The sequence below is a fragment of the Geotrypetes seraphini genome, chromosome 8, assembly GCF_902459505.1.
Source record: "Geotrypetes seraphini chromosome 8, aGeoSer1.1, whole genome shotgun sequence".
Lineage (NCBI taxonomy): Eukaryota > Metazoa > Chordata > Amphibia > Gymnophiona > Dermophiidae > Geotrypetes > Geotrypetes seraphini.
This window is the reverse complement of record NC_047091.1, coordinates 60,458,818-60,484,555: the sequence shown is the minus strand read 5'-3', so window position 1 is coordinate 60,484,555 and position 25,738 is coordinate 60,458,818. Positions and strand designations below refer to the sequence as shown.

General features: G+C 46.1%; 1 protein-coding gene across 6 annotated transcripts in view; it reads right to left on the bottom strand.

Moving 5' to 3' along the window:
- ZNF541 (zinc finger protein 541) overlaps positions 1 to 25,738 on the bottom strand; it is a 220,630-nt gene that overhangs the window by 169,870 nt on the left and 25,022 nt on the right. For all 6 annotated transcript variants that reach the window (XR_004540499.1, XM_033957312.1, XM_033957315.1 and 3 more), the window contains one exon: positions 19,093 to 19,339. Coding sequence is in view for 5 of the 6 variants with exons in the window: in XM_033957312.1 (XP_033813203.1) it covers positions 19,093 to 19,339 (247 nt within the window). In the remaining variant the exon portion in view is untranslated. The remainder of the gene's footprint in view (positions 1 to 19,092; positions 19,340 to 25,738) is intronic.

Sequence of the window (25,738 nt, the reverse complement as noted above, 5' to 3'; positions counted from 1 at the left end):
GTTTTTTCAGAGGAAGGCGAGTGTAAGGAACCGGCTTTGGAGCAAAACGCCTTTGATAGATAACAGCAGGGCGTGCAGGCTTGGCAGGAGCTGGCTTCAGTTTAGGTCTGACGATTGAAGCAAATGATTTTTCATGGTCAGATCATTTCTTGGTGGCTGCCTCGATGGATTCGTCAAATAGGTCGTTGCCTTGACAAGGAAGGTTAGCTAAGCGGTCTTGAAGGTTAGAGTCCATGTCAATGGTACGAAGCCAGGCAAGATGACGCATAGCCACAGAGCAAGCAGCCGCTCGTGCAGATAACTCAAAGGCATCATAAGATGATTGGAGGAGATGGAGATGTAACTGAGAGAAAGAAGCAATGACTTCTTGAAACTCAAAATGCATGTGGTTATCCATATAAGCCAAAATCTTTGGTAGAAGAGAAAGAATAAATTCAAAATAAGTGATGAAATAAAAATTATAATTGAGGACTCTAGAGGACATCATAGCATTCTGGTAGATGCGACGTCCAAATTTGTCCATAGTTTTCCCCTCCCTTCCAGGAGGAACTGTGGCATAGACCTTGGAAGGATGGGATCTCTTCAAGGAGGATTCAACAAGGAGGGATTGATGACAACTGAAGGCGAGCCAGCACGGCTTCTGAAAGGGAAGGTCGTGCCTCACGAACCTACTGTACTTCTTTGAGGGAATAAACAGCCAGATGGATAAAGGGGAATCCATAGACATCATTTACCTTGACTTCCAAAAAGCCTTTGACAAGGTACCTCACGAACGACTACTCAAGAAGCTGTGGAACCACGGGGTGCAAGGGAATGTCCACCGATGGATCAAACACTGGCTGGCAGGCAGGCAACAGAGGGTTGGAATAAAGGGCCATTACTCAGACTGGCAATGGGTCACGAGCGGAGTTCCACAAGGATCGGTGCTGGGACCGCTCCTGTTCAATATATTTATTAACGACCTGGAGACGGGGACGAAATGTGAGGTTATTAAATTTGCTGATGACACCAAACTCTGTGGCAGGGTTAGAACCACGGAAGACTGCGAAGACCTACAAAGGGACCTAACGAGACTGGAACAGTGGGCAAAAAAGTGGCAAATGAGTTTTAACATAGAGAAATGCAAGGTCATGCATGTAGGGAAAAAGAACCCAATGTTCAGCTACAAAATGGGTGGATCATTGTTAGGGGTGAGCAACCTTGAAAGAGACCTGGGGGTGATTGTGGACACAACATTGAAAGCATCGTCACAGTGTGCGATAGCCACAAAGAAAGCGAACAGAATGTTGGGCATCATTAAAAAGGGTATCACAACCAGGACGAAGGAAGTCATCATGCCTCTGTATCGTGCAATGGTGCGCCCACACCTGGAGTACTGTGTCCAGTACTGGTCGCCGTACCTCAATTAGGACATGGCAGTACTTGAGGGAGTCCAGAGAAGAGCGACTAAATTGATAAAAGGTATGGAAAACTTTTCATACGCTGACAGGTTGAAAATGCTGGGGCTGTTCTCCCTAGAGAAGAGGAGACTTAGAGGAGACATGATAGAAACCTTCAAAATCCTGAAGGGCATAGAGGAGGTAGACAGGGACAGATTCTTCAGACTGTGGGGAACCACAAGTACTAGGGGTCACTCGGAGAAATTGAAAGGGGACAGGTTTAGGACAAATGCTAGGAAGTTCTTTTTTACCCAGAGAGTGGTGGACACATGGAACGCGCTTCCGGAGGTTGTGATAGGCCAGAGCACAGTACGGGGGTTCAAGGAAGGTTTGGATAGGTTCCTTAAGGATAAGGGGATTGAGGGGTACAGATAGAAGCAGAGGTAGGTTATATAAATGGTCAGGAACCACTTCACAGGTCATAGACCTGATGGGCCACAGCGGGAGCGGACCGCTGAGCGCGATGGACCTCTGGTCTGACCCAGTGGAGGCAACTTCTTATGTTCTTATGAGATAACTGTGAGTTGTCAAACCCCTTGCGATGCACAGTTTTATACTTGAGTCCAATTTTCCTGGAACTGCTGGTATGGAAAAAGGAGTCTCCAAGCATCGAGCAAAAGTCTGGTTCAAAAGCTTATCAAGTGGAAGCTTAAGACACTCTGCCGGAGGTTGAGGAAGATGCATGACTTCTAGATATTCCTTAGAATATTTGGAGCCAGTATCCAATTGTACATCCAAGTCTACAGCCATCTGTCGCAGGAAAGACGAGAAAGATAGCTGCTTTGCCTCGAGAAGGACTCGAGGACGTTGAGGCAGCCTGTGTCAAAGAAGAAGCTTCGGCATGAAAAAAGGCATCAAAGGAACCTGGTGACTTGGACGAGGCAATCGAGACCAGAATATCTTCGAGGTCCGGCATCAGAGACCTCGAATGAGGAAACGATGGTCTGGTTGAGGTTGGAGTAGATCGAGGCTTCGAGGAAGATGGTTTATCCTGAGAAGAACGATGCCTGGAAGAATGCCTCGATGAAGGCCTCGAATGGTGGTGAGAACTGTGTCTGGAACCAGATCTCGAGGATCGAGGAGATTTCGCCTCGGAGACGTAAGCAGCCGATGCTGATGTATGAATAGAACTAGAGGCTATAGGTCGAAGCTCCAGAGGCTTGGTGGAGGAACCTCGATGCACTCTCAAAGACTCTGCTCCTTGCTTAGAGTGTGAGGATTCTCGTCGATGCACTCTCAAAGAATCTGCTCCTTGCTTTTCGTGCTTGGATGGCAGAACAGACACTCGCAGAGACTCTGCTCCCTGCAAAGAGTGTGGAAGCTCAGACTGGGGCATAGGAAGCGGCTCGACCTCGCGGGAGTCTGCTGAATGCCCAGGCTGGATAAGAGGAAGCAGTTTAGGTCCCATGTTAGTAAGGAACTGAATAAACTGCTTCTCTAATATGGTCTGGAAAGAAGCCGGCAAGGATGGATCCGCGTCTGAAACCGGACCACCTGCCTTGGCTGGAGGTTCCTTCAAGGTAGTGTGTGTGTGCTTCGACTTAGTAGTCTTGGACACTTTAATCACCACAGGTGGAACCGACTGCTGAACTATCTGACCTGAGGAAACAGGGGAAGATACAGCAGATGACGTCGAAACAAGAGCCGCTGCAAACGACGAAGGTCTGATGAGGCTCGAGGTGGAAGCAGTAAGCACAGAAGAAGCCTCGATGGAAGTTGAGGCCGAAGACGCCTTCGAGGTCGAGGGATCAGGAGGAGACTCCATCTTGAAAAGCTTGTCCACCAGAATGCAACGACGCTTGAAAGCACAAGGCTGAAGTGTTTGGCAAGGCAGGCACAACCTAGGATGATGTTTCGGCCCAAGGCACTTGAGGCAGCGTCTGTGAGGGTCCGTGAGAGAGATTGCGCGCTGACACTTGCTACACCTCTTAAAGCCTGTAGCAGGCCGGGACATAGATAGAAAAATAGCCGCCGCAAAGGTGAAGCTCGCGGGCTGCGGCCGAGCGGCCCGTCCCGGAAAACGAAAGGAAAAAGACAAATTTTTTTTTACTAAAATAAAAGAAACAAAATAAAACCGATTTGTGAAGAAAAAACACCAACCGCGGTTGAGAGAAGGCAAAAAGTGAACGAAGTTAAACGCAGAGAGTCAAAGACGGATTTCTCGGCTCCGCGGAAAACTGAGAAGACGCGCCCTGTGCTGGGCGGGAAGGCACTCGCGCTTGCGCAGTGTGGGTGACTTGAAACTTCGAGTTTCTTCAAGCAAGTCTGCTTGTGAGGTGTCTGCATCCGGGCTCCGTCGATGACGTCACCCATATGTGACAATACCTGCCATATGTGAGAATACCTGCCTGCTTGTCTTGGGATAATCTTCTTATTGAAGTAATAGCCACAAGAAAAAGGGAAAGGGATTGGGACTTATACCTTTTTGTAGTTTTACAACCACACTCAAAGCAGTTTTGCAAACAGGTATTTCAAACATTTTCCCTATCTGTCTCGGTGTGCTCACAATCTATCTAATGTACCTGGGGCAGTGGAGGATTAAGTGACATGTCCAGGATCACAAGAAGCAGTGCAGGGTTTGAACCTACAACATCAGGGAGGTGAGACTTTAGCTCTGACCACCTACACTATACATTCTTCCAACTGTCTTGAGTGTCAGATCAAGGATGCTTCCTTCAGTGGCTTGTATGAAGTCTGACTGATATCTTGCAAAACCACATTAAGGATCCATGAAGGAAGTGGGTGTTTTACCGGGGCCTGAGCTGCAGCACCCCCTTTAGGAATATGGCTATATCCAGATGAGATGCCAATGAAGCCTTATGCTCTTGAGCCCTGAAACAAGAGAGTCCCACCACTTGAACTCTGAGGGATGCCACTGTAAGTCCCTTGTCAAGGCCAGCCTGGAGGAAGGCTAACACTACAGATATCAGAGCACAGAAAGGCTACGCCTTCTCTTTAATGCACCTGTGCTGGAAAGTCTCCCATTTCTTTGCCTAAGCAGAGACTATCATAGGCTTTTTGGCTCTGAGCAGAGTAGCATTTCTGAGTATCCCTTGCGTGCTAGTGCCACATGCTCAAGTGTCATGCTGTAAGAGCAAAGCGATCCGGATCTTCTTTGACCACTGGTCCCTGAGAAAGAAGGTCTGGCTGGATTTGCAATCTGAGAATTGCACCCTTCTAAAGACACATTAGGTCTGCATATCATGGTTTGCAGAGACAATATGGAGCCACGAGAATGACCATTCCCCAAATGCTTGCAATCCTATGGAGTATCCAGCCTATCATGGGGCATGAAGGAAACACATATGAGAGCTCACTTTTCAACCATGATGATGTTGTATAGAGCATCGACTACGCTTTAACTAAAATAAAACATAGTGTCTAGACTGGCACTTCCAGGCTCAGATCTTCAACTGAAGAATCAGTCTGTCTTCTTAGTTTTTGCTGTTGCCATCCCATCAAATGTTGGGTGACCCCAACGCTGAACAATAGATTGGAAGGCCGCTGCAGACAGCCTCCATTCTCCCAGATCCAGTGTTTGTCTGCTGAGGAAATCAGCCTGGAAATCATCTACTCCCGCTACATGCGCTGCTGAAAGAGCCTGAAGATGAAATTCCACCCACCTGAAAAGAAAGCGGGCCTCAAGAAACAGCTGCGCACTCTTGATGCCTCCCTGGCGATTTACATATACTACCGCAGTAGCATGTAAGAGAAGACTTGAATCACTTGCCCCTCCAGACTCTTCAATAGCATCAGCAACGCCAATCGAATAGCATGAAGTTCCAATCTGTTGAACAACCATTTCCTTTGAGAGGCTGACCAATGCCCCAGGATTGGGCATCCATTGCAGTGAAACCCCCAACCAAATAGGCTGGCATCCATTGTCACAATTAACCACGAGGCTATTCTTAGGGGCATGTCCTTTGATAATGCCTGTGGGCACAGCCACCAGCTCATACTGACCTGGGCTTCCGGAGTCCATGGCAGAGACATGTGGAGGGAGTCCGATTGAGGAGACCACCTCAACAGTAACACACTCTGAAGAGGACACATATGAACCCTTTCCCAAATGCACCATGTCTATCGTGGCTGGCATGGAGCCTAACACTTGGAGGTAGTGCCACGTGGACAGAGCTGGTTTGGCCAACAAGCTTGTTATCTTGGTACAAAGCTTTCTGTTTGCATGCCTCTGGAAGGTAGACACGACCTTCTGCTGTGTTGAAGAAGACTCCCAGGTATTCCAGGGATTGGGATGGAACCAATTGACTCTTCTGGAAATTTACTATCCAGCCCAGGCTCTGCAGGATCTGAATGATGTGGGCTACCGCCTGTTCTCCTTCCGGGAATGACGGAGCTCTGATCAGCCAGTCATCTAGTTATGGGTGAACCTGCAAGCACTTCTTGCCTAGATGGGCAGCTACCACCTCCATCATCTTGGTAAAGGCGCGAAGAGCTGTCGCCAGCCCAATGGGAAGACCCGAGAATTGGTAATGGTTTTCCTAGGACATGAAATCTCAGGAACTTTCTGTGTTCCAGAAAGATGGGAACGTGCAGGTAGGCCTTCATCAAATTCAGCAAAGCCAAAAATTCCCCCATGCCACCGCTGTTATGACTGATTGAACTGTCTCCATGCTCAAGCACAGAATTTTTAATACTGCATTGATGTGTATAATTTCCAGAATGAGTCTCCAATCATCTGAGCCTTTCTTGATCTCAACTAAGTATATGGAATCTTCGGGCAGTACAAACTCTATGGCCTGAATATCTAACAGCCACTGACCTGTAGCTGCAATCTTGCTTGCTTTCTCTGGTTGCTCAACCGGGGACTCCACAAACCAGTCCATTAGGGACTGGGTGAATTCGAGCTAGTAACCGCTCTGAATAAGAGATCTGCACCCAGGCCTCTGCATACCCCAAGAGCCATCCCTCTATCTTCAGGGCAACTGCTTGGGACCTGGTGTCATTTTGCTTTCTTGGAGGTTGGAGCAGAACGAGAACTGGAAGCTTGGCTCTACCTGGGACCTGAGAATCTCTGTCTGGCTCCCTGGAAGGATCTCTGAGAGGAGGCTTCACCCGAGTACTGTTGAAAAACCCAGAGCCATGTAAAATTAGACCAACTGGGACCTCAAGAGGCTCACGGTCTACTGTCAGGTAAAGATTTCGGCTGATGATCTGCCACGCTGGTAATGAGATCTTCCAGTCCCTTTCCAAACAACATCTGTCCCTTGAAAAGAAGTTTGTTGAAGGTAGCCTTGGAGGAGGAATCCCCAGCCCACTGCCTGAACCAGAGCATTCTGCGGGCTGAGAAAGAATAAACCAAAACTTTGCTCATGACCCTGATGATGTTGTATAGAGCTTCGATTACGTGGTTCATTCTGCTAATGGGAGCTGGGGCAAAGGCATACCCTTGGCCAACTCAAGCCCCCGCAACCTGGTATTACAGGGCATGTCACAAAGGAAGCTGCTACAGCTGCCTTGTTTCCCAAGGCTAGCTGTTCGAATTGTCTTAAGAATCACATCCACTTTGCGATCCTTTACCTGTGCTACCAAGGAATCTGGGCTAGCAAACAGCTGCTGAAACTCCTGTGCCATTGGATACAGCCAAGCCATTGTCTTGGCTACTTTAAGGAACCCTTTAGGAGCATCCCAATGCTCCATGACTAATACATTAATGTCAGGATGCCATGGAAATATGGAAGACTGGGCTCTCGCTCTGCTCATTACAGAGCAGGAAGCAGAAGAGTCCTGCTAGAAGTCCAAGTTTAACTCCCACAAAGAGTCTGCAATAAGCTCAACCAGAGCTGAGAATCTGAACAGCCGGCAGACCATTGAGTCATCCTCTTGATCAACAGTCACCACTGAATCTTGCGCACTCGTACCAGCCTCTGATATACTAATAAACTCCTCATCGTATTGAGTCTACTTTGGAAAGGTCCACCAGATCCAGGCCAGGCTCTGACATTGAGGTAGATGTGCTCTGAGAGCTCAAGTCCCCTCGCATGCCTCCTGGTGTGCTGCCCCCTGGGGATCTTGTCCATCCAGATAAACTCTTCACTTCAGATTGGCAAATTATGGAGAAAATGCACAGTCTCCTTTAAATGACTCCAACTTGAGTCTCGTGGGATCCGCAGCCATCCACACTCCTGCGTTTAGAACAACAGCCATTCTGGGGCTCTGGAAGGGATTTACTCCCAAACGATAGACCCTCCAACTGTCCTTCAGCCCTAGAGGGGAGGCTAAGCTGACTGCCCCCGCCCCCCTTCACCTGCTGTGCAGAACGTAGCACAAGGGTGCTCTTCAGGCATGACTATCTAGCACAAACCTGGCATGAACTGAGGGAAAAGGTGCCAGAGGACCCAATCCCTGCCACTTTTGATGTAAAAAAGGTGATTTGAAGGTTCTGGAGAACTATGAAAACAAAATTGGGAACTGGAGCAGTGTTTTGGTGTCAAAAAATGGCTCCAAAACGTTTTAAATAAAATAAACCACCAGCAATTTTAGAGGTGGAGAAACCTAAGAAAAACATGTTTTAAAGAACCCCCCCCAGTCTCCAAGGCTGTAACAACCTTATTCACTGTGGTCTGTGCTGGAAATGTGCTGCAGCCTGCCTCAGCTCCTAAGGCAGCTGGATCTGGAAGAAGAAATCACTACCTCAAACTGATCACTCCTCCAACACTGAATCTTTGGGCTGCCAGTTGGACCAGTGTCTGACTGAGCCTCGAACTCCCAATTATCTGCGGACCCAAAAGGAGGGAGGCGAAATGCAGCTGGCACCCTGCAAGAGCCTTCTGAGCTCCCTAAGAATAACTGAAAGCCTACGCTCAAGCCCCTGCAACACAGTAGGTAAAGCACAGTTACTTACCGTAACAGGTGTTATCCAGGGACAGCAGGCAGATATTCTTAACGCATGGTGACGTCACCGACGGAGCCCCGGTACGGACACTTTTAACTAGAAAGTTCTAGTTGGCCGCACCGCGCATGCGTGAGTGCCTTCCCGCCCGACGGAGGAGTGCGTGGTCCCCAGTTAAGATAAGCCAGCTAAGAAGCCAACCTGGGGAGGTGGGTGGGACGTAAGAATATCTGCCTGCTGTCCCTGGATAACACCTGTTACGGTAAGTAACTGTGCTTTATCCCAGGACAAGCAGGCAGCATATTCTTAACGCATGGGTGACCTCTAAGCGAACAGAGAGGGAAGGAGGGATGGTTGGCTATTAGGAAAATAAATTATGTAACACAGATTGGCCGAAGTGTCCATCCCGTCTGGAGAAGGTATCCAGACAGTAGTGAGTAGTGAACGTGTGAACTGAGGACCAAGTGGCAGCCTTGCAGATTTCCTCGATGGGCGTAGAACGGAGGAAAGCCACAGAAGCAGCCATAGCTCTGACCCTGTGGGCCGTGACAGCACCTTCCAGTGAGAGACCGGCCCGAGCATAACAGAACGCAATGCAGGCAGCAAGCCAGTTGGAAAGCGTCCGTTTAGAGACAGGACGACCTAGACGGTTAGGGTCGAAGGTCAAAAAGAGCTGAGGAGACAAGCGGTGAGCCCTGGTATGGTCAAGGTAGTATGCAAGGGCACACTTACAGTCCAGCATGTGCAACGCCTGTTCCCCAGGATGAGAATGGGGCTTAGGGAAAAAGACAGGCAACACAATGGACTGGTTGAGGTGGAAGTCCGAGACCACCTTGGGAAGGAATTTAGGATGGGTACGCAGAACCACCTTGTCATGGTGAAAAACAGTGAAAGGTGGGTCGGCAACCAGTGCATGCAGCTCACTAACCCTTCTGGCAGAGGTGATGGCAATGAGGAAAAACACCTTCCACATAAGAAATTTGAGCGAATTTGTGGCAAGAGGCTCAAAAGGAGGTTTCATGAGGGCGGATAAAACCACATTCAGGTCCCAGACGACTGGAGGAGGCTTCAGAGGTGGTTTAACATTGAAGAGGCCCCTCATGAACCGGGAAACCAGGGGATGAGCCGTGAGAGGTTTTCCGAGGATAGGCTCATGAAACGCAGTGATGGCACTGAGGTGGACTCTGATTGAGGTAGACTTGAGGCCAGCATCGGACAGAGAGAGCAAATAGTCTAGTACAGTTTCCACCGCCAATGAGGTGGGATCGTGGTGATGTAGTAGACACCAAGAGGAGAACCGGGTCCACTTCTGATGGTAACATTAGAGGGTGGCCGGTTTCCTGGAGGCATTCAAAATATGACGGACAGGCTGAGACAGATTGTCTGGAGAGGTCAGCCCGAGAGAAACCAAGCTGTCAGGTGGAGCGAGGACAGATTGGGATGCAGTAGAGACTGATGCTGCTGTGTAAGTAGAGTAGGAAGCAAAGGGAGAGGAATGGGCTCTCTGGAGCTGAGCTGGAGCAGGAGGGAGAACCAGTGTTGGCGAGGCCACCGAGGGGCGATGAGAATCATGGTGGCTCTGTCCCTGCGGAGTTTGAATAACGTCCGCAACATCAGAGGCAGTGGAGGAAAGGCATAGAGGAACCGATCCGTCCAGTTGAGCAGGAATGCATCCGGGGCCAGACGATGAGGAGAGAAGAGTCTGGAACAGAAATGGGGCAGCTGATGGTTGTGAGGAGCTGCAAAGAGGTCCACCTGAGGAGTGCCCCACCGAGCGAAGATGGAGCGGAGTGTGGGAGGATCCAGAGTCCACTCGTGAGGTTGAAGGATGCGGCTGAGATTGTCGGCCAGGGAGTTCTGTTCGCCCTGGATATAGACAGCCTTGAGGAAGAGACTGTGGGCCGTGGCCCAGGTCCAGATGCGGATGGCCTACTGAGAGAGGAGGGGAGATCCGGTGCCGCCTTGCTTATTTATGTAGTACATGGCGAGTTGGTTGTCTGTGCACAGGAGAAGAACCTGAGGGTAGAGAAAGTGCTGGAAGGCCTTGAGAGCATAGAACATAGCCCTGAGTTCCAGGAAATTGATGTGATGTTGACGCTCCTGATGGGTCCAGAGTCCCTGGGTGCGAAGATCTCCCAGGTGAGCTCCCCATGCATAGGGGGAGGCATCTGTGGTTATGATCATGGAGTGAGGGAGTTGATGAAAGAGTAGACCCCTGGAAAGATTGGAGGAGTTCAACCACCATTGAAGAGATTGCTGAAGAGACGATGTCACAGAGATGGGATGAGAAAGAGGATCCGTGGTCTGTGACCATTGGTTGGCTAGAGTCCACTGAGGTGTCCTGAGGTGGAGTCGCGCCAGAGGAAGCACATGGACCGTCGAGGCCATATGGCCCAGGAGGACCATCATCTGCCGAGCTGGAATGGAGTGATGAAGGAGCACCTGACGGCAGAGGTGGAGCAGGGTCCGTTGGCGGTCGGAGGGTAGAAACGCCCTCATCAGAGTGGTGTCAAGAACGGCTCCAATGAACTGAAGTCGCTGTGTGGGAAGCAGATGCGACTTGGGGTAGTTGATCTCGAACCCCAGGAGATGGAGGAAGGAGATGGTGTGCTGAGTGGCTTGTAGCACAAGTGGAGACGTAGGTACTTTCACCAACCAATCGTCCAAGTAGGGGAACACCTGGAGGTTGTGAGACCTGAGAAAGGCCGCCACCACAATAAGGCACTTGGTGAACACCCTGGGCGATGATGCGAGGCCAAAGGGTAGCACTTTGTACTGATAGTGGCGGTGCTGTATCTGAAATCGGAGGTAGCGACGTGAAGTCAGATTGATTGGAATGTGAGTGTAGGCCTCTTTGAGGTCTAGGGAACATAGCCAGTCGTGTTGAGAGAGAAGAGGGTAAAGCGTGGCAAGGGAGAGCATTCTGAACTTTTCCTTGACCAGACACTTGTTGAGGTCCCGGAGATCGAGGATGGGACGGAGGTCTCCTGTCTTCTTGGGAATCAGGAAGTAGCGGGAGTAGAATCCCTGACCCCTTTGGTCTGAGGGTACCTCTTCGATGGCGTTGAGAAGAAGGAGGGAGTGGACCTCCCTCAGGAGGAGGGAGGATTGGGAGGAGTGGAAAGCGGACTCTTTGGGAGGACTGTCTGGTGGAAGAGTCTGAAAGTTGAGAGAGTAGCTGTGGCGAATGATGTTGAGGACCCACTGGTCTGATGTGATGACCTCCCAACGGCTGAGGAAAAGTTGGAGGCGTCCTCCAATAGGCTGAGGAAGAAGCAATGATGGTGGGAGACTGGCCATGCCCTGGAGAAGAGAGTCAAAAGGGTTGAGATGGTTTTGACGGAGGGAGAGGCTTGGCAGGTTGGTGAGACTGGGAGCGAGCCTGAGTTTGATGCTGGTGACGAGGTCGGCGAGGTTGCTGTTGTGGCAGGTTGAGAGGTCTGGCCGAGAACCTGCGCTGGTAGGAAGACTGCTGTCTGTAGGGGCGAGCAGGCGGAGTCTTCTTTTTAGGTTTCACCAGAGTATCCCACCTGGTCTCGCGTGCCGAGAGTTTCTGGGTTGTTGAGTCCAGGGACTCCCCGAAGAGTTCATCGCCAAGACAAGGTGCGTTAGCCAGGCGGTCTTGATGGTTGATGTCGAGGTCAGAAACCCTCAGCCATGCCAGACGCCGCATGGCAACAGCCATGGCAGATGCTCGAGAGGTCAGCTCAAACGAGTCATAAATGGAGCGTACCATGAATTTCCGGAGTTGGAGCAGACTGGAAATTTGCTGTTGGAAGACGGGGACCTTACGTTCAGGGATGTATTTTTGTAAGGAGGAGAGTTGTTGCACCAGATGCTTAATGTAGAAGGAGAAGTGAAAGGTGTAATTATTTGCCCTGTTGGCCAGCATTGCATTCTGGAAAAGTCGTTTGCCAAACTTATCCATAGTTTTCCCCTCTCTGCCAGGAGGGGTGGAGGCATAGACACTGGAGCCCTGAGTTTTCTTTAAGGTGGACTCCACCAGGAGAGATTCATGGGGCAATTGAGGCTTGTCAAACCCTGGGATCGGAATGACCCGGTACAAGCTATCCAGTTTGCGAGGGGCCCCGGGGACAGTGAGGGGGTTCTCCCAGTTTTTGTAAAAAGTTTCTCGTAGGATGTCGTGGACGGGTAACTTAAGGAATTCCTTGGGAGGTTGCTCAAAGTCTAGGGCATTGAGAAAAGCCTGGGTCTTTTTAGAGTCGGACTCTAAGGGAATGGAAAGAGCCGTCGACATCTCCCTGAGGAATTTTGTGAAAGAGGACTGTTCGGGTTTTGAACCGGTATCAGCCACCGAAGGTTCCTCGTCTGTCGACGAAGCGTCTTCCTTGGTACCGGGTGGGGATTCTTCCCATAAGTCCGGGTCCCTGATGTCAGGGTGCGCACGGCGGGACGTCGGTGTGGAGGGCTCGGCATGGCGGGTCTTGGAGAGAGACTTGCCGGAGCGTACCGAGGCGGTACCGGGAGAGGAAGACCGGTGCCATTCCGGGAACCGGGAAGGGTCGGTATCAGAGCGGGCCTGCACCGTAGGTTGGGAACGGTATGGTTCAGCCGAGAGCACTGGCATGGAAGTGTTAAGCGGTACCGAGGGGGTCGACACCGATGGGATCAGGCGAGGCTTGGACCGGTCCGGTACCAGAAGGTGTGGGGCCAACATCGCCGGCAACAGGTGCTGGAGTTGCTGCTGCAGCTGCTCTTGCAATTGGGCTTGGAGTATGGCCGCAATGCGGTCGTCCAGGGGAGGCACCGGTACCGCTTTTTTCTTCTTCGGTACCATAGGTGCCGCTCCACGCTCCGGCGATGAGGAGGCCGATGACGAGGCACTCACCGATATCGGAGCGGAGCGTTTGCGGGGTCAGCGCGGTGCCGGGAGGACCGGAGTCACAGCCGTGGCAGGAGGGCGCTCAAGGGAAGTGGAAGGCTTCTTCGCCGGCTTACCTGGGGCCAGCGACCCTGAAGAAGGATCCGGTGGCGTCGAAGTAGTCGGTGCCAACTTTTGAGGTGCCGTCGACGTCGCGGCAGGTTCCATGGCAGATCCGGTACCGAAAAGAATATTTTGCTGGATCTGCCTATTTTTCAATGTGCGCTTTTTAAGAGTAGCACAGCGGGTGCAGGTGTCAGCACAATGATCCGGACCCAAGCACTGCAAGCACCAATTGTGTGGGTCGGTGAGAGAGATCGGTCGTGCACACCGCTGGCACTTCTTAAAGCCCGGCTGAGGGGGCATGAAGGGAAACACGGCCTCCGCAAAATCGAAGACGGAGGCCTGTATGTTGGCAACAGGCCCCGCCGGGGCCGGCCTGAAAAAATAAAGAAAACTCGATGAGTTTTTTTTTTGTTTTTTTTTTAATAAAAAGAGAAGTAACCCGAAGGGAAAATAGAGAAAAAAAACGAAAAATTACGCGAGCGGGAAGGCAGAAACTGATTTTTCAACGGCCGTTGAAAACACATGCGTCTTCTTCGCTCCGCGGAAACGAAGAAACTGGGGACCACGCACTCCTCCGTCGGGCGGGAAGGCACTCGCGCATGCGCGGTGCGGCCAACTAGAACTTTCTAGTTAAAAGTGTCCGTACCGGGGCTCCGTCGGTGACGTCACCCATGCGTTAAGAATATGCTGCCTGCTTGTCCTGGGATAAGCAATGCTACAAGGGGAACAGAGCCCGAGCTCCAAAAAGGCTTCTGCAGGCTGGCCAACAGGTACCACAGAAGGATTGGCCTGTAAGCTGCAGACCTCAGTCTGCTTCTCCTCCATGCAAGCAGAGCTGAAACCTCGAAGAGGGGGTTCTGGGCACAGAAAGCCATCAAAACATTTGCAAAAAGAACAGAAAATGAGTGAAAAACCCAAAGAAATATGCAGAGCAGTTCAAAAATACTCCTTCTGGCTTGCTTGAAGAAGGAAAACCTGAAGGAGGCAGCAGAGCCTTCTAGTGAAGGAGGAGGGATTCAAAAGCTGGAGTGGATTCCTTCTGCATAGCTCGCAAGCATGGGGATATTATCCGTCCGTCCAGAATAACACACACATTGCACTAGAAAAAGAGATTAGGTATTTACCTTGCTAATATCTTTTCTAGTAGATAGATATGTTATTCTGGACTAGTGGGTTATATCCCAGTGCTCATGACCCTTGTAGAAGGAATCCACTCTGGATTTTGAATCCCTCCTACTTCACAGAGGGACTTGCTGCCCTCTAGTTAGGTCCAAAGCAGACAATAGCCCGTTCTAGAAATATCTGTGAAGGAGGGGTACGAGGAAATCCCCAAACTACAACTCTGTTCTGCTCTGAAATATAACAAACATGTTAAAGAATGAACAATCATAACAGCAAAACAATCATGCCAAACAGAAACATTAATGGTGTTCAAATAATATCCCAAAGTGTCCTAGTAAAAGACCATTCTTCATACCCTTAAGGACTGACTGGCATCCAACTTGCAGGTTTGGATAAGAACATTCTTAGTGAGACAGACGCAGGAAATAAATAACAGGGTGGGGATCCGGAATGACACACCTATCTACTAGAAAAGATATTAGCAAGGTAAGAATCTAATCTCTTCTTCTTGTGCAATAGGAGTGTCAATCTAAATGAGCGGATGTACAAAATCAGTTCCAGAAATCTAGGATGGGACTACTGTGCTGGCTGGCTCGTAACACTGAGGACCCAAAGACAGAATCCTCCCTTGCCGTCACATCCACTCTGTAAAACTTGGCAAATATATGTAGAGTGGATCAAGTCGCCACCCTACAAATCTCCTTGGGAGAGACTGCCCAAGCTTCTGCCCATGACAAAGTCACACTTCTAGTCGAATGTAACATTACGGAAACAGGGGACTGTTTCCCACAAACAATATTTGTTGACGAAATGGCCCTATGGTTCCATCTGGAAATCGTGGTCTTGGAAGCTGGTACACAGTGCCTAGCTGGATTTGTCAGCACAAAAAGATGATCAGATAGCCTAAACTCACTGGTTACCTCAAGATATCGGAGAAGCATCCTCTTAACATCCAACTTCTTCAGCATCCGTCCTTTTTCTTAGAACCTGTGGACTGAAACGCTGGCAATCTGACTTCCTGATTGACATGGAATGCCAAAGCCACCTTGGGCAGAAAGTAACAGTGTACAGAGACTCCAGCTTCAGTAAATTTAAGGAAAGGCTCTCTGCAAGAAAGAGCCTGTAACTCCAAGACCCTTCTTGAAAAGACCAAAAATAAAATAATAAGCAGAGCAGATCAGAAACATTCCTTCCCACTCATGTACAGAAGGAAAAAAAACTATAGGGAGCAGCAGAGCCCTCTGTGAAGTAGGAGGGATTCAAAATCCAGAGAGAGAATTCCTTCTGGAAGGCTTGCGAGCACTGGGTTATAACCCACTGGTCCACAATGACACACCTATTGCACATGAATAGGTATTATGCTTCAGAAATAATAAGAGTAATATTAGCTAGTGGTGGTCAGTGTTTTGTTAAACATCAGATGCTACCAGATGAACTGTGCCTAGATATTTAGTGCAGACACTTATTAGGATATTAGCACTGAACAACCAGGCAGTCAGCAGCCTGCTGGGAGTTACCTAGGTACCACTAATATTCAATGGCAATACCCAGATACCTACCCTAACATAGGACAGCTTTTTTGTAGCGTTTGGCTAATTCCTGGCTCTGCTTGGTCTCTACCCCAGCAGACCCCAGGTCTAACTGGATAGTGTTGTAGTGGTCTTCCCTGATTAGGAAATTCTTTGCCTTCTGTATCTTGTGATGTTTCTACATTACTTGGATAAATAGCTGAAATTATCACAAATAAAAATAATAATAAAGTCACATCTGCTGACCATCCTTTAAGCCATAGAAAACGCCTCTCCACAACTGCATGTTCCAAGGACTTTGCAGATGTCCTGCCTATAACATACCCTGACCTAACCCCAGATATTTAATGCTGGAGCATGTGTAACTCTCAGCACTGAGTATCCAGATATGTCCCCCAATCTGAAAGTTAACCTGGCACCAGCTAATATTCAGAATAGTGACCGGTGAACTCCATGCATAAAATTAGACAACCTTTTTGCTCAATAGCAATGCAAACTAGCTAAGTTGCCACTTTGCCCCAACTCCACCCCTGATCTAGTCAGTTATGGGATGGCCAATTAGCAGTGATATTCAGTGGTTCTAACTGGTTAAGTGCTGCTGAATATCAGCGATTGTAAGATTATTCAAGCAGGAACTGTTTCCTTTGACTCTGTACAGTGCTGCATAAATCTGGTAGTGCTCTACAAATAAATAATAATATTACGAGTGGCATTCAAAAATTTATCTACCTCAGTAGGAAAGAAAAGAGTTTTAAAAAAGTTTTGTTCTATTTTTCAATATAGTTTCCTGATAGCTCCATGCATCTCACCCACTTTTCCTGTAATGACTTTAACCCCCTTGAAAAGAATTCTTCTGTTTGACGTTCAAACCAGGACATCACAGCTTCCATGAGGTCTTCATCACTTGAAAACTGCTGTCCACGGAGAGATTTCTTCAAAATACAGAACAGAACATAATCCGAGGGAGCCAGGTCAGGATTGTAGGGTGGATAGTTCAGCTGCTGAAACCCATATTCTTGGATGGCAGCCTATGACTATCGTGACATGTGCACCAGTGCATTGTCGTGAAGATGCAGCATGCATGCTGAGTTTTCCTTGTCTTTTCTCCTTGATTGACTTCCACAAAGCAATCATTATGTTAGCGTAACTCTCCCTAGTTATGGTTGTCTTGTGTGGCATGAACTCCAGAAGCAAAAGTCCTTCATCATCCCAGAAGACAGTTGCCATGACTTTGCCTGCAGAATTTTCTGTCTTGAACTTTTTTAGGGTGGGAGATGACTTGTGCTTCCACTGCATTGACTCCATTTTGGACTCAGGATCTCTGTGATAGACCCAAGTCTCATCTCCAGTCGCCAAACAATGAAAAAAATTCACATGGTCTTCACGGAGCATCTCCAAGTTCTCCTGACAGCACTGGAGTCTCATGGCCTTCTGGCATAACATTAACATTCTTGGAACCCATCTTGCACTAACCTTGGACATGCCCAACTTTTCATGAATTATTTTACAAACTGTACTTGCTGATTTGCCTATTTCTTCAGTTATTCTGGAAACCTTAAAAGGTCTGTCTGAAAAAATTAAATCCTCAACTTTCTTACACATTTCCGTGGAAGTTGCTTCCACAGACTATCCAATGTGAGGGCCATCTTCAATGGACTTTCTACCCCACTTAAACTGCTTGTTCTAAAATTTTACTTTGTAGGATGATGGGGCAGACTCATCATAAACTGCAGTCATGCGTTCATGGATCTCCTTTCGCTTTTTCCCTTCTTTTGTGAGAAATATTATTACTGAATGGTGTTCCAAATCTAGCAGTTTCTTACCTAATTCGTACAGGGACTCTCCTGACATACTGTCTCTTGGAATGTTAGACTCGCACTGAGCCGCAACTGTGCATAATAACCTTGAAACATATCACAACATGCATAGACTTGTTTCAACTCGTTTGCTACTTTCTTTCATACTCAGGTAAATTATTGAATGCCCCTCGTAGTAGAAGTAATAGTAGTACCGTGTTTCCCTGAAAATAAGAGTGTCTTATAATAATTTTGGGCCCAAAAAAAGAACTAGGTCTTATTTTCGGGGTAGGTCTTATTTTTTCATGTACAATGATCATCTCTCCCTTCTTCTCCACCACCCCAATTCTTCCTCTTTCCTTTCTCTCCCCCACATGTGCAGCATCTTTCCTCCCCTCTCACCTATCCCCTTGTACCTTCCCTCTGCAGCATCTTTCTATCCCTCCCTCCCTCCCATCCCTCGTGCAGCAGAACCCTTGCCCAGCTTCTATCCCTCTTTTCCATGCAGCAGAACCCTTGAACAGCCCTTCCCCCATCGAACCCCCGCTGACCATCCCATCCATCCATCTCTTGCTCCCATCTGAAGCCCGCCAACCACGAGATGTACATACCTTTCTCCACAAAGTAGCATCAGCAGCACTCTAAACAGGCTGCTTTGTGACCTTCTTCTGCCGGGGCCTTCCTTGTGCTGCATTGCTGACGACATCATCAGTGATACGGCAGAGGGAATGTCCCGGTGGGAGAAGGCTGCGAAGCAGCCTGTTTAGAGTGCTGCCGACACTGCTCTGTGGAGGGAGGTATGTAGTTCTCGTGTTCAGCGGGGTTCAGATGGGAGGGAGAGATAGAAGGTTAGCAGGGTTTGGCTGCAGGGGGAAGAGCTGCTGCCAGCGAATCCAGTGACTAGGGCTTATTTTGGGGGTAGGGCTTATATTAAGACCTACCCTGAAAAGCATGCTAGGGCTTATTTTCGGGGTAGGTCTTATTTTCGGGGAAACATATTAGTAGTAACTTGTTGCTGCCCAGTTAAAACCTTTTGAATATCAAGCGCTTACATTTTTTTCTCAATATAATACCATCTCAATTGAATCTGTTGAGATATATATATATATATATATATATATACAGTATATATATATATATATAGCACTGTTCACAAAACATTCAGTATTATTCATAATAATTATTTATTCTAATGTCCTGCTTCTCGCAACCCCTAAACATCTTCCCAGGATAAGCAGTCAAAGGTAACCTATGTTCCTCATTCTTTCTCCCTAGCAGAAACAATAAACACCCAGACCACTTCAAATACCACAATTGATTGAAACTCTAATGATAATAAATTTTTAAATTTTAGAATTTTAAAAGTGGTGTTCATAGCACAAAGCTATATACATTACCCAGTACCTACAAGTGGTCTTGCCGCTTGAAAGCCTTGGTGCAGATCTTGCAGACATGCCTACGCTCCTGGCTGTGAGTGAGATAGTGTTTACTGAGGGAGCTGGCGCTACTAAACACTTTTCCACACAGACTACATTCCTGAAGTGGATTTTGTGGAGAGGAATGGTGGCGCTTTCCTTTTCTAGCACCATCTGAGCCTGTCTTCTCTCCTTTTTGATCACCTTCCTCAGATGTTTTTGGACAGGCCAGTCCCAGTTCTGCAACAATAAAATGAAAGAATACAGTCACAGATTTACTTAAATCTGTCTTATGAACTTATTTTAACTGTGCAACAATTACTAAACTATAATGCTCGAGTCAGACCTTCTCTAGCCTCCCCTCTTCTTTAAATGTTCTTCTCATAATTTTGCAACAAATTAGCATAAAGAAAGATTAGGTTCTTACCTCGATAATCTTTTTTGTAGATGTGTCTAGTGGTCCTGAACGCTAGGGCTATTCATCTGAACCTGCAAGTTGCTTGCAGAATGTTGTCAATCATCTTTTGAACTCCGCCTCCTTCCAAGACAGCTGATCCTGTCCCATCAGTTTGTATAAAAGCAATCAAGTAGCACTGGTATGACTTATGAGAGGTAAAAATCGAGACATGTAGGAAATCTTCTGAATTAAGTTTTCCACTTTAAGATGTAATTGAAGTTCTATTTGCTCTGGTGCATCTGTGGAACTTTCAAAGTTTCAGCTATCAGAAAATTTTCTGATAGTTTGAATCAACCAGTTCCCAATACAGTCTTTCCAGGGATTAGCAAACTCAGGGCTCCTTTAATCAAACTTTGGCAGAGTTTTTTTACTGCATGTCAGCGAGGTAAATGTTCCAATGCTCATTCAATTCCTGTGAGCATTTACCTAGCCAGTCCGCAGAAAAAAGCTCTACTGTGGTTTGATAAAAGGAGCCCTCATTTTGGTATTTATATTGTAATCTGGGGGGGGGGGGTTGTTCATTGCTGCTTATTGTTTTTTCTGTAGAAAAAAGTATTTAAGGAAGAGAAATATGGTTCAAATTTGGGAAAGTGGTTTTAAATTTTCGTCGGACCAATGTTCTCAAATTTTACAAATACCAGCTTTAACACAACACTAGTCCCCAATAGTTGTGATGGTGTGGAATTGACTGAATTAATGGAAGAATGCAAATTACATATTAAGTGAAAAATGCATAGTGCTGCCCTGGGTAGATTACTGTATGAAGGAGATTATTCCAAGAGGTTTGCGTATACCAAAGGGGCCAAAGATATTTCTGGATGATAAAGATTTTGTAAACAAATGGCACAGCATTTTAAATCAATGTTTGTTAGATTTTTTGCTATTATTAATAAAAAAATTACAAACTAGCCCTCCCCTTTTACTAAGCCGCAATGGAGGTTTCTACTATGGCCTGGAGCGCTAAATGCTCTGACCCTCATAGAATTCATATGAGCATCAGAGCATTTAACACCCCAGGCCACAGTACAACCTTCTATTGCGGCTTTGTAAAAGGGGGCCTAAGTTGGAATGGATGGATGGATCATACCACTGAGTTGGCCATCAACTCATGACAACATACACAGTGAGGAATCCATTCTGTGATGTTTCATGGCAAAGTACAGGAGTGGTTTGCCACTGCCTTCTCCCATGCATTGTGTGGCTCCAATATGTTGTTCTGCCCAACATAGGGCTCATCAGGCCAGGCCTGCTGCTGATTAGCTTCCACTAGTAAGAGAAGGCCTATTCAGATCAGCCAGGCTGTAGACAAGTTGGAAATAGAGAGACCTAATTTTGATGAGAAACTGAATCATCTATTCATAATTGTGAGAAACTGAAAGAGGATTTTGACATTAAATTGGATAAGTTACGCAGTGAGATCAAATCCATTAAATATAAGAAATTACAAAAAAAATGAAAGATTATTCTAATGGTTTTGTGTATTGGTGAATAAAACAGTTAAGAGAGAGGATGTAACGAAACAAACTAGTTTGGAGTTCATGATAGAATCATCCGGTGGAGATGATGAGGGTCAGAGTTCTACAGCAAAGGTGTGGACTATTAAAAATCCGAGCAAGTTGGAGAAGTCGACCGGGTGACCAGGGGGGTTCAACACCAGATCGAGATGGAGGGACAGCTGAAATTTTAGCCTTATTGAAAGGTTTATCTTTCGTCCCTTCAAAAAATCATGACCTTTTCAATTCGAGTTTGATGAAAGATCTGTGCAAAGCTTACAATTAAAGGCTTATTTTGGATTAGCATATCAAGAAAGGAGGTCATTTTCTAACATCTGGCTAAAAAGTACATGGCTACCCCAGGTCCTCCTGAGTCATCCACTGAATTGTTCCATTAACTTGTATTGCATGATGTAGCGGATATAGAGAAAAAAAAAGACATATAAAGGTGCATGAAATCGAACAAAAGAAGAAAACCTGGCTCTTAGAGATTTGAGTGAATCCTCAACTTTGGTTATCCGCCATACTGACAAGGGTGGTGCAATTGTGCTAATGGACAAAGATTCATACATGACAGAAGCATTGCACCAGCTGTTGGATGTTAAGACCTATAAAAAGTTGAACATAATCCTTTGATGGAGATTTTATATCAGATTGAGGTGTTAACCATACCACCTAAAAAAATTGGGGGGGGGGGGGTTTGAATGAAAATGAAATGAAATTTTTAAATTTCAGATATGCTAAGACTCCTATTTTTTATCTTCTGCCTAAAATTCATGAAGATATGAAGAACCCCCCCTGGTTACCCCATCATTTCTTCTAGAGCAGGGGTGTCAAAGTCCCTCCTCGAGGGCTGCAATCCAGTCGGGTTTTCAGGATTTTCCCAATGAATATGCATGAGATCTATTTGCATGCACTGCTTTCATTGTATGCTAATAGATCTCATGCATATTCATTGGAGAAATCCTGAAAACCCGACTAGATTGCGGCCCTTGAGGAGGGACTTTGACATCCGTTCTAGAGACTCAATTTTAGAATGGATAAATATGTAGATGGCTTCTTACGCCCTCTTGTGGAATATATACCATTCTATCAGCGGGATACCACTAATTTCTCGATTATTGTGTCCAATCTTCATTTATCAATGGATGACCTGTTGTTAGTATCCTTGGATGTACAATCTTAACTGCTATTCCATATCAGGAAGCTTTAACAGTGATAGGGGATGCTTTGAATAATCATCCGCGACCTTGGACTGTACCTTCTGATTTTTTTATATCTCTGCCTAAATTGGTGCTGACTTTTAATCATCTCATGTTTGATAATCAACTATTTCTTCAAATTGCAGGAGTGGCGTTGGGGCATTATTTGCCCCTCCTGTTGCAAATCTGTTTATGGGTAACTTTGAACAGAAATGTGTTTATTCTTCAGCACGGTTTTCTAACTTGATTTGTTGACGATGACATTTTCATATGGAAAGGAGTTGAAGAGGACTTACACAAATTTGCTGATTAATTAAACAAGTCTCATCCAAATATTCAGTTTGATTATGTGTATAACATTCAAGAACTGATGTTTTTAGATGTGAAATTATATAAGGAGGATAATGGCACTAGTACTGACATCTATTCCAAACCTACTGACAGAAACTCCTTGTTACATTATGAAAGTATATTTCCTTTCCATATGAAGAATAATCTCCCATTTTCTCAGTTTCTGAGATACAGATGGATCTGTGATAATAAGGATTTGTTTAAATCTTCGTGGAAGGATCTGAAGGATAAACTGTTACAAAAAGGTTATCCAAGTCATGTAGAAAAAAAGGCCTTTAAGCGGGCCTTGTATAATCACCGAGAAACTCTGTTGCAACCAGGCATAAGAAAGGTAAAGAACAATCTATTGCCATGTGTTTTGAAATTTAATAGAAGTTCTTATAAAACTGCTGCAATTATTAGAAAGCATTGTATCATAACGCCTGCACATGAAAAGTTTGCCAACACCAGACATCAGATCGCATACAATCGTAACACAAATTTGGCAGACTAACTGTTTAAATTGGACATTTGGCTTATCAAGGCCTCTCAAGCAGCTGGGCACAGGAAGTGTGGAAACTGCTAAATTTGTTCTAGCATAGTGGAGTGTGCCTGTTTTCAGTGAGTGGAAGGTAACCTGAAAATCAGTCTACAAAGTATGACTTAATGTAATTCTATGAATGTTATATATATTATTTTATGCCCCTGTGATTATTTATATATTGGCTAAATATCACACGAGTTTAAAATATGAATGATAGAACACTGACACTGTGTAAACACAAAAGAGGATGAAGCTCCCCTTGTACGTCACAAAGTGGTTATGAGTTTGAGGATTTGAAATGCATGATTTTGGAACAAGTGTGCCTTACTACAACAGGTGGTGATATTAGATCGGTACTGAGACAGCAGGAGCAGAGATGGATTTATAAATTAAACACCGTGGAACCATATTTTATGAATATCTGGGTAAAACGGAATGCTTTTTTCTAACAAGTAGTAGCAAGATGTATTTCCCCTTTAAATCTTAAGTGATGTCTGGTACATTTGATGGGTTTGGCATCTTCTTTAAGAGGCCGCCATTTTGAAATCATAATGGTCTGAGAAGTGAAAGTCAGGAAATCTCCTGAAGCAGCTGTTAGTGAAACGAGGGCCCTCGTCAAGGTTATTGGTGAAGCACAATGTAAATAAAACAAAGAATAAGGATCCTGATCCTCAGTTGGAAATGGAATTTTTGGGAAGTTCGCTTGGCAAAGCTAAGTTATTATTTTCTTTATTTTACTATGGCTTCCATGGATTTGTTTAGACATTTTAGAGACATAGGTCTGTTCCAGTATGGCAATTCTTATGTTCTTATATTGTACGGTGAGCCCTCCAAAACCTACTTTACCTACGTAAAGATTACACCTACAGGTACAAGGGCTATTGATGTGGTGTGCAGGTAGATATAGTAAGTTTTAGGTGGGTTTTGGAGAGCTCACCTTACAATATAAGCAAGTTATAATGATATCTGCACCTGGGACTTCTAATATGACATTCACTGCAGTAATCCTTAGAGTGCCTCTCTGCTGTAGTCAGGAATGCTCAACTGTCTGTGACAGTTTGATAAAAATGCTGGCTGCTTGGATGTCAGAAAAACTTGCTTTTATGCGTTTTTCATGTGAACATCTTTATATTCAAGAATGGCCAAAAAAGATAGACGTACTAAGGGCCCAAACATTTAGATAATTTATTTTCAAACAAAAAAATAGACATCTTGTAGTTCTGGAAATGAACATTTTCTCTACTGGACTTCTGGACATCTTTCCCAAAATGTCCAAACTCAGGCTTAAACATCCTACTGAAAATGCCCCTCCACATATGATGTGAGAGACTGTTTTGGGGGAACTGGATTTTGATACAAGGGCTCTTAAAAAAGTATCAGACCTTAATTTTTCTTGCTTAAACAAATAAAGCTAGGGAGGCGTGGTTTGGTGCATTTATGTAGGTGACCCTAAAGCGCATGCTTGAATTTTTCCCGCCTACAGAAGCTGTCAGTCGCTGGCAGACCACCGATGAGTAAGGAAGTGTAAGTGAGCGCCCTCCGGTTTTCATTTTTGACAAAATAACAGAAAAAGTTGAACAACACTACTGTATAAAATTTTGCGTAAAGCTTGGCGATTCCCAAGTAGAAACGATCTGCAAGATTCAACAGGCCTTCGGGAACGAAGCAATGGGCATCACACAAATAAAGAAGTGGTACAACTGCTTCAGAGATGGCCGCACATCAGTGGAGAGTGAAGCATGTTTTGGTAGGCCCTCAACATCTAGAAATGAGATCGTCATTGACCAAGTGAGGACCCTGGTGATGCAGGATCATCTAATCACCAAGGAGTACTACCAAGAGGTTCTGCGTCGCCTTCGTAATGCTGTGAGACGCAGCATGCTTCATAATGCTGTAGGCAGCGGGCAATTGGCAGCTCCATCATGATAATACACCTGCCCATTCTTCACATTTGATACGGAGTTTCCTGGCCAAACACAACACACCTGTGATTCCTCAGGCTCATTACTCTCCCGACATGACTCCATGTGACTTCTGGCTTTTCTCCAAGCAGAAAAGGTCCCTGAGAGAGACCAGATTTCAGTCAAGAGAAGACATCATGTAGAATGCGACAGACCAGTTGCGAGCAATCTCAAAAGAGGCATTCCAGCGCTGATTCCGGCAGTGGCAGAACCGTTGGAAGACGTGTGTGGCAGCCTAAGGGGACTTTGAAGGAGATTAGTATAAGATTATTGTAAATGAATACGAGCATTTTTTGTGAATAAAGGTCTGATACTTTTTGAACAGCCCTCGTATTTATCGTTCGGGGAGTTTCTCAGACAGAGATGATTTTGTTCCCTGGTTGGGGGAGGGACTTTTTGCCTCTGTGCGTTTTTCTCCTTGAACAGGAAACTGATGATATGAATTAAGTTTTCCATTTTAGGGTGTAATTGAAGTGCTATTTGCTCTGGTACACCTGTGGAACTTTTGAGGTTTCAGTTATCAAAAAATTTTCTGATATTTTGAATCAACCTGTTCCCAGGGATTAGCAATGGAAGATTAGGTTCTTACCTTTGGTAATCTTCTTTCTGATAGTCCCCAGTGGAATCAATACAATAGGTGTTTTATCTCAAT